General features: G+C 42.1%; 1 protein-coding gene across 1 annotated transcript; it reads left to right on the forward strand. All coding sequences in view use genetic code 11, as the record gives it.

The window, feature by feature from the left end:
• Positions 1-1,609: 1,609 nt before the first annotated feature.
• Positions 1,610-8,947, forward strand: EGR_05671 (putative palmitoyltransferase ZDHHC5; the record flags this gene model as incomplete). Its single annotated transcript, XM_024494920.1, has 9 exons — positions 1,610-1,696; positions 3,753-3,825; positions 3,860-3,973; positions 4,517-4,674; positions 4,717-5,024; positions 5,800-5,901; positions 6,662-6,773; positions 7,304-7,334; positions 8,616-8,947. The coding sequence occupies 9 exons, from the start codon at positions 1,610-1,612 to the stop codon at positions 8,945-8,947; spliced, it is 1,317 nt and encodes a 438-aa protein (XP_024350717.1).
• Positions 8,948-9,647: the final 700 nt, after the last annotated feature.

A 9,647-nucleotide genomic window follows, 5' to 3' on the forward strand; every position in this document is an offset into this window, starting at 1 on the left:
ACTAATAAGTGATTTTAGACATCAAATTTCGTCAAATAAAATAAAATTGACAATCTCTTAAAAAGTTATGATTCTCTTTTCTATCTGTCCAAAATGTGGCAAACCTGTTCACATGTCGAACTCGGCCGTCGTCACACGGATCGTGTCACGCAGCTCCCACCCCTCGAGTGACTAGAATGGGGCATCACAGTGTTGGCACTGGAGGAGGTGGTGATTCACGCCGTCTGTCACACAACCTGCTGCATTGGTTGTCACTGCAATAGCTTTAATTTATGGTAAGAGTAATTTTTCCCCTTATCCCGAATTGAAAGTGGGCAGTAATGCGTTAAATAAACCTTGAGGCGGGTATATATATCGAGTTGGATAGGTCTAAATGATTCCAACAAGCAAGTTGAAGGTCAATTGCACTTGTTTTGCTTAATAAGCATTGGAGGAATGTTTCCGTGACCTTAGGCTACCACCGCCACCACCAGATGGACGGTGGATTCGCGGGTGTGTCCATTTAACGGTCGGTTTATTTAATGGCCTTGCAATAAATATACACAGAAGGGAAGTACATTAGCTAGATCACAGCTTGGAACAGACTTTTACATGATGCTTTACCTCCTGTTGCGATCTAGCACTTTGGGTTCCAAAGCGACCAAAAACATTATCGTCGGCAGACACAGTAGACTTGGAATTTAATTGTGGTAAAATCAAGCTCCAACTTTTTTATTCGTAACATAAAACGCAACCTAATAGTGGAGAAATAGTTGATAGAAAATTGTAAAAAGAAGGATAAAATAATGCCGGAAGAGGCCTTGAGTAACGGGATTAACTGGAGCTACTTCAAGTGTCCCAGTAAAGTTGAAGTGTAGCGCCCCGCGACATCCCGGAAGACGGGCAAAATATGTATTGTCAACGTGGAGAAGGGCTGGAAGCTACTAACATAGCCCGCAGGTCAGGCCCCCTGGGCAAAGGTTCATTAGCGGAACCCCCAAGCGTGCCGTTACAAAAAATGGGTGTTAAACAATCAATTAACGTATTACAGGAACTCCAAGCGCGCAGAGGGTGGGGTGAACTAGAAAATTTGAATGGAAGAACCAGTTAATAGGCATTAATCATCGAAACGAACTGGTACAAAACATTAAGGTAATTAGCCCTCTATGGATTTGCGATATTCCCATCATCAATTCCCTTGGCAGGTAATATGTGTCCTTCTGCCTGCGTTGAGCCCATTTTGAGCGTTAAGCGACTCGCCAAGTTGAATATAAAACCTCCATTAGGGAGAGACCACGTGCCTAAATGCAGATGATCCGGTATAGGGAACGACAAGAGGAGTCACATCGGGTGTCGCCGAATTGATTAGGCCAATGAATTGATACATTCCACAGCCCTTGTAAAGAAACTTTTGTGTTTCTGTATTACAAAAGTAAAATACTGCCTCTCTGTTGACCTACTCAGTTTCTACGTCCTTCACACTAATACAAGCACACAAACCCACTGGATAGGCGAACCGTTGTCAGGCCAGTCTTTCACCTGTCGTGATTATAGGGTACAAGAGACACCAAGCTCTGAGTGAAAGGGGGCAAAGCAATCATGGCGCAACCGCTTAGCACTAAGTCGGAAAATGACTCCACTCTTAGTATCAGAAAGAGATTGGAGAAGCTACGAAAGAAAACATATTTTTAATATCGTCACTTGTAACAAACCAGAGGTAAAAAAAGGAAAACTCCAATTAGTTACATATTTTATTTGTCTAAGACATCGGAGACTGTTGCCGTTATAGCGGTTAGTCGTTAAGTCAAGTGGAAACGTAGGACTCAGACAGACAAAATGGAATAACGAAAAGGCTCTTCCTCAAACTGCAGAGAATCAGTTTTCCCTTTACAGGAGAAGTTTGATATTGGGATTTTAACTGAATAAATTGGACAAATTGCTAAACTGAATTCCCAAGGTTTGAGTAGGATTAGTTGTAAGAGTAGAAGTACGTCAAGCAAGTGTCATCAGGCAAGAATTGTCTTCTGCCCTTGTTGATCTGATCAACCGCATTCACCCAGTCCATGTTTTCTCATCATTTTGTCGCTCCTGTGGTTGTAATAGTCTACTAGCTAAATCATCGTTTGCTTTCAGCACTGTGAATATCGGGAGCACGGATACATTTTTGACAGAGCAACCAACACATCTAACAATACGGCATGTAGATACAGTCCTTCTATTGCAGAGGCTTTGTATTCCAACTCGTTTGACTTGGATACAGTCTAAAGTCCCTCCTGATTCAGCTTAGTGACCGAAATCTTCGAAGCAGAGTCAAACTGAGAGAGTAGTGTACGTTCAGTTCAATAACAGCGTCACCACCGAGCACACCATTACGGCCTACATTTATATGTTAAACTACTAGTCCCGTATTACGCATATTTCACAAAATTTGCATCATAAAGTTAATCTGAATGTCAGAAAAAGACCCACGCAACTACACATAAACAAGACAGCTCAAGTCGACAAGGTGCCTCCTAAACAAAAGCGCTACCAAATTTAAAGAAATTCCGCAGTTTTCAATAACCATGATTTCACAACATTATGCCCGGCACAAACCCTTGTTTTGTTTTTGTAATCGTCACCTAAAGATAATTATAAGTGAACGTGATGGAATTACGCTTGTGAGGGAAGGCAATAATGCTCACATAAGGCAGAAGCTTATTTTTTAAGACGTATTTTTCGGTTTGAGCTGCTATGCCAAAGATGGCTTGAATGACTATTTTGATCCAAAAGACGGATAAAACTAGGATCATATAAGGTCTTTGAAAAGAAAGAGAAGGCAAAGTAGAGCTTATGCTTAGAGCAAATAATGGCCAAATCTATGCTACGTTATGCACAGAAAGACAAACTGTTCCAAAAGACTAATAAACGAAAGGGCACCATTGGGCGTGTAATTAATTATTTAGGCAGGTAGTCATGTAGGTCGTGAACATGGTCATAGGCTACAGTAAAGCTGGAGATTCAGGATTCGAGCCCTGAGGTCTAGGTGGTGGACTCTTGGAAATGCCATTACTAATCTGCATTCTGACACAGTTTACTGGCAAAAAGCACAGACAGAGGCAACAGGATATCAACCCGTAATGATTCGATCTTCTTAAAATTCCTTATTTTGACTTTGTTGGCAGCCAAGATTTCAAATTTACACATCCATGAAGCGGTATGGACGCTGGACCAAACCAATGGCTTTCCAGCTCTTACATTCGTCGACAGTGCGTATTTTGTCTCAGTACTCTATCTTCTTGCAACTTTTGCTTTGTTACTGCTGTCATTATTTATGAATACAGAAGAACTAACATTCGAAATTACTCCCGAAAATTACACGCCTAAAATAACCAGATTTTTCCTATATTAAATGGCGAAAGTATTGTAAAATATAAAAATTATGTGACCTGCATAAAAAAATTTTTTAATGATATAAAAATCAGGTGTTTTTACAGTCGAACAACAAACAGTCTTTTTCTTTCACACATTATTTGTCTGCCTGATATGAATCAGGCGCTGTAAATGAAAGTCCGATGAAAATGAAGTAGCGTCTGCTTGTGTTCGAGAAGCATAATGGGGTGTCGTACATTTTTTTCAAGGAACATAGGGCCTGCCCTAGTTTCTTGGTTTCTCCTTCTCGCCATATCCATCTTATACCTTATTTTTGTGTATGTTTATCATGTGCACTTTGAAGTATCTTTAGCTGCTGGGAGTTCAGCCGAACCCATGGATACATCATTATAATTCTTCAGCTTATTTTGCTCTTTTATGTGATTTTGAATTTTGCTCGTGCCACTTTTATGGACCCTGGGTACTTGCCTAGAGGTTTGCCTTCTGATTTGTCTACTTTTTTACATAGGCGTGCCTGGTGAAAAAGTTATGAGCAATGACAAAACTTCCCCACCACGACCGATTATGTATAAAACTGTACAGATAAATGGTGTTCCTACTCGCCTCAAGTGGTGTGTTACGTGTGAGATATATCGGCTACCTCGTTGCTCTCATTGCTCTATCTGCAAACACTGTATAGATGTAGGGTTCGTCAGGTAATCTACCATGTTTTAGACATTTGATCATCACTGTCCTTGGGTTAATAATTGTATCGGAAGACGCAACTACCGGTTTTTCTTCTTTTTCCTGCTTTCGCTCACTTTCCATATGATAATGACATTTACTGTATCTTTGCTATTTGTACTGGAACGGCAACAAAACCTAATGACTACGGAAGGCATCATAGCGTATGCTTGTCATTAAGAATAATCCTTGCAGGAATGTCATTCTCATTCTTGTGGGCCTCATCTTCATCCCAGTTGTCGGACTTACCGGATTTCACATATATCTGGTCTTTAATGGTCTCACAACAAATGAGCAGGTAAGTCTACTTGCCAACTATCACTGCTAATATTATTTTTAAAATAATTATGCAACTTCTTTTGCAGGTCACTTCGAAGTATGGCGACAACCACAGTCCATTCGATCGTGGGCCATGTAGCAATTGCACATTAATGTTTTGCAGACCACTTGGAGCTATGTAAGCATCATTTATTGTCTGTTACTTCTAGTCTAATACGAAAACCCGTCACCGGTGCTGCTATGCAACTTAGCCTGCAAGCGAAGTATCGCCAAAAAATGCGACGGTCGCTAAAGAATTCTCGAACGAAAGGCGTGAATGGGGTATGTTTCACTTGTCTTTACATTTGATGCTTATGTTTACAGAAGGCAAACGCATATTCAGGCGTTATGCGGACAAACACTTCTGATTCGCAACCACCAGTATTGATGTCTGAACTGGCTAATCGTTTAGATGGCGATACTAATGCGTCGCCAAAGGCTCTCCTGTTACGACTGAACAATGAAGAAAACTCCTTGCCGCAGGTCCCAAGTTTTTCGTTGACTGACAAACAAGAGGACTCTCAATATCCCAATGTGAATTATCAAGGAGGCGGTGTGCCCTATCCTGATAAATTACCAGGTGGATTTTCCTATCGTACCCCCGAGGAACCCACTGAAGTTAACCCTGGCGAGTCTACTGGGCGAATATTCTCTTGCAAACATCTGGCAGAGGATCATCCAACCCGGGCGGGCCACCAAACGTCCAGAAGCCAAATGGACTATAATACTTCGGTCGTGTACTCGATGCAAGCCAACGCTCCCCTTGTGCCTCCTCACATGCCCAATCACTCTTCCATCCCTAAGCTTTACCAGCCACCCTTAGTGGTGCCAAAAACTGCCAACGTTCCTCCCTCCTCATCTTCCCGTCTTAAGGCCTTTGACGAATCGCCGAGAATTGAAGCTCCATCCTCTCGTCGCAGACAGCAGCAGCAACAACAGCAGCCACAGCAGATCCCCACCTCCGCCTATGCTGGTGGCAGTGTTTTGCCAAAGTATCCCGTCAAACAAGTACCGAATCCCACGCAATCGATGAATTCCCGCACCCCCTCGAGAGACAAGCGTCTACAGCACTACGCGCCTCGACAGCCGGCCTACAGTATGCCTGTGACCAGTGAGGGCTACTTCGTTTCGCAGCAGCCACAAACTCTACGTGAGTATCACTTCGCTCAACAGGCCCCAAGAGGTAACCCCGCTATTATTTCCTCAGAGGAGGCCCCTGATGGTACTTTTGAGATCTCAGTTTGATATCCCCCCGTAATGCACGCACCTCTGTGTAAATAACCGTATGAATTACCTCTCCCACCCTTCCCGTCTTCGACACGTTCGTCTGAATGCGGTCTGCCCTTTCACTTTTCTCTTTTACCGCCCCGCGTCCTCGGACATCCTCTTCCGCATTTTATTTTCTAGTTTCTTTTTTAATGTAATGAAAATTTCATTTCTCACCTCTGTTTTCAACCCCTTCCCCTGCTTCGAGCACCCTATTTTCGCCCTACCATTTCCTTTTCCTGGGTAACCTAAAAGAAAATCAGGTGGAGAGCAAAGTTTCCCACTGTGCTCGGCATATTGCCTTGTGAGACAAGCAGAAATGCATTTTTATCAGTGTTTGCTCTCTGCTATTTTGGATTTGGAGTGTTTTTTTTGTGGTTGTGGCTCTAAAGCGCCTCATTATTAGTCAGATCATGACTTATTTCGAATAACAGCCGCAGTTGTGTGATTTTGTTTGTGTGAATGTGTGCTCACTAGAAGTTTTATTAGAGATCATCGCTTATGGACTTTCTCACGTATGTTTTGAACTGACATCTGAGTTTTTTGGCATAAATCCGCTTAGTCATAAATAGCTTTTCTTACACCGCAGAGTATTTTATGGTTGATTGCCTTCAAAGCGACTCGATTCCAGCTGATGCTATCTTCAACGAAGACGGAACTGTGAAGCTGGGCCATGGATGTCTTTCAGCTGCTATCCAGCGATGCATGTTAAGCGACCATGTGGTAGGTTAACCAAGGTTATTTCAAATGTCCATTCAGCAACCTTTTCCGTTTTCTTTTATTCTTATTGTACAAGTACTATCCTTAGATCGACGGTGTACCCGAATGTGTTTTTAAAGACTCAAGCCCTATTATCTACCTGCAATTCAATCCTGTGAATTGAGACATTTGTCTAATCTCATCTGTTGGCGGGTTCTAACCTGTAGGCCTTTAGCGAAAGGCGTTTTACAAGTGATACCTTTTCCAATGTGAATAGGTGCCTTCTTTTCACTCTTACTAAAAGGCAATTCATTAATAATTTAGAAAGAGGTAAAGGGATTAACTCCGGTCCCTCCTACTTCATCTTGAGATATTTAAAAGAATGGCTTTCGTTAAAATCCATTGTTTTAATCATGGTATGCGCAGTTTGGGAGTGGGAACTATTGAGACGTCAAAGTGACAAACTGAAAATTGCAATCTACCCCCCCTGAACGGTTGTCGGCCCTTTTCAATGTACAACAGCGTGTCGTAATAATCTCACTTGTCGAGTTTTGCTTGGATCAATCCACCTTTCAGCGCGAATCTTGATACACCATAAGCTCAGCTAGTTGGCATTTTGTGATAAGCTGATTACGTTATCCTGTTGCATACTCTCGGTGCGCTATCATGTAATTTCGTGTACCCTCTGGCTAACTGATTTAGTTTATGTTCGCTTTGGATGGCCACCTTTCAATCCTGGGTTTTTTTTGAAACCTTGTTTACCATCTAACTCATCCTTTTGAAAAATAACTTTGTTTCACTAGCCATATTGGTACCAGTCTCCGTATTCTTATCGAAGGCTCAAGTAGCCTAATCATCGAGAGAATATGCTTTTACATGTTTTAAATTCCTAATATCATAGAAATTCATAACCGGAGCGCGTCTTCTTCTTTTTTTCTGTCCCTAGGAGTATGACATTCAGCTGAAGCATCCAAAAGGTCACACGTGGTGTGTTACAAGAAGGTATCGGGAGTTCAGAATCCTTCAAAAAGCTGTAAGTTTGTCTTTTTTTAGTCCTATGAACCCATCTTCCTTAAGGCGTGACGGCAAGGTTTTGTTTTCAAATTAAAGCTCTTGTTTCCTAGAATAATAAATACTCGAATTAATCCAGCATGTCTTAACTCTTGGCCTTGCTGTTTGCCTCTCTTTGTGACTGCTTACTTATGCAGCTAGAAGTGATAGAAGGCTGCAAGCAGGCATTGATTTAACGAAAGGAGTTTCATGTAATTCCTTATCCTGAACCTGACATTCTTTGACGTGGAGGGAACGGTCCATTGCCTAGAAAGTTAGAATTTTATCTGTGTAATATCTGGTAAATACAGTAATATAGGGTTACCAGATTCGGTAGCATTATTTGTGAACTGTCAATTAACAGAATGGGTCAATCTATTCTCGTTCGGCTAACTGCAAGGTCTCATTTAATTCTTGACAGCCTCCGTCTTCCATATTCGACTAGTTGAGACTCACGAAACTGCAATTAAAGATGTCAGCTTTAGGCTATCAAGCTATTCCCTATTATCTTGTTGCTTGGTCTTGGCTCATTTATTATGCCGATTCAAATCATGCATTTAAGTTACGTTGCACATAAAAACCCGAGGTGACACGCTGATGTTGATGCAGCAGGTCACGGATGATAGCTTTCTGTGTTTCCTTGTACAATATGCTGGATAAGGCGCCGTCCGCTCATGTACTAATAATTTCTTTTGCGACCGACCGATTCACTGCTCTGTATGCAAGCACTCAACTACTCAGTCGATTGGCGCACCCTCCTTGTGTGAACTCATCCCCTAGGATGTATTCCAGCTTGGCGTCTTTACTGTTGTTTATGTAGTTGACTACCCCCCGCCCTCTGGACGGGGTGTAAACAGAATGCCTTACACTCGGTCACGCCCTGACCACCGCCAATCAAAACCACCGCTTCTTGTGACTATTATAAAGCGTATCAAAGAATTCTGGGGGGAAGGTGAGGAGGTCACAGCACGTCTCATTAATTATCAGTGGAAATGGAGCGGCTTTTCTCACTTTCATGTAGGTGTTGAACACGATGAGTGCAGCTAGTTCGCGTTAGGTGAATCCAAGTAATCACCGTCGAGAACATTCGTGGAGATGAGCTTTGAAACTCGTTACCGTATGACTATCTGGTGGCATTAGTTCAACATACATACCACTTGCTGTGAGGAAGAAACGCTTTTTAAGTTTTTCTGTCATTTACTTTGTAGTTGCAGTCAAAGTACAACCTATCGCAAGATCAGATAGCTACGCTGCCAGGCAAAAAGTTCTTCAACAACCTCTCTCCAGCGTTTGTACAGCAGCGAAGTCTCGAATTGGAGGAGTATCTCAACAGGCTTCTCTCCTACTACACCCTTCCTCCACCACCTCTTGCCAATTTTATCGATTGGGAGAGATATGTAGGTTATGCCCCATTTCGTATAATTTCCACACTTCTTTTCATCTTGTTGAAGTAACTGGTATAATATGGTCGTGCTCAACAATGCGTAAGCGATATCGAAAGAAAATCGGTTACCTCAGTTCAAATATTTTATTATTCTAGTTTGAACTGGTCCATTCGAATGTTGCTTAAAAACTAAACAAGTGGAATTATCTCTAGACCAAAAATAACATTTTAAAACCCAATTAGTCTGTTTGGACACGGTTAAGTGTGCAATCAGTTATCTTGGACTGATTAGGAACCATTGACTCATGTGACTCTCGGGTTTATGTTGGATAATCACGGTGTCATATGCATTTGATGCTGTTGGCAAGGCATTGTCGTGGAGACGTGCTAGTATATCATTAGCCGGAAGCACCTGCCGATGAGCATTACCTGTGGCAAACTATTTTCCCGATCATGCACGTATTAGAAAAGCGCTCAAAATATGTCTACAAGTGCACACTTTTTTTCCGAGATAACTGCGCAATCGTGGCCCACGAAGGCATAAATCTGGACTATTGTGTCTAGCATTCACCCTCTCAGTCGAGATTATCGCCCTCGGCGCTCTTTCAAATCGTTTTATTCAGTCGCTGTGACCTACTAATAAACCCTCTCCCCTCCCTCCTTGAGGATATCTTTTCAGATTAAATGACTAATTCTGAGGAGGTGTTTGCGTAATGCAAAGGAATAAAATTTTCTCCTTACCCTTTTCCCTCGCAGCACACTAATTCCCATCTAAATTGCACACGTATACACACCCATACTTGTAACTCAATTTCACAGGCTCGGGATAAGCACCAAAATAAGAGAAGGCAGTTTT

The sequence above is a fragment of the Echinococcus granulosus genome (assembly GCF_000524195.1).
Source record: "Echinococcus granulosus chromosome Unknown EG_S00043, whole genome shotgun sequence".
NCBI classification, from domain to species: domain Eukaryota; kingdom Metazoa; phylum Platyhelminthes; class Cestoda; order Cyclophyllidea; family Taeniidae; genus Echinococcus; species Echinococcus granulosus.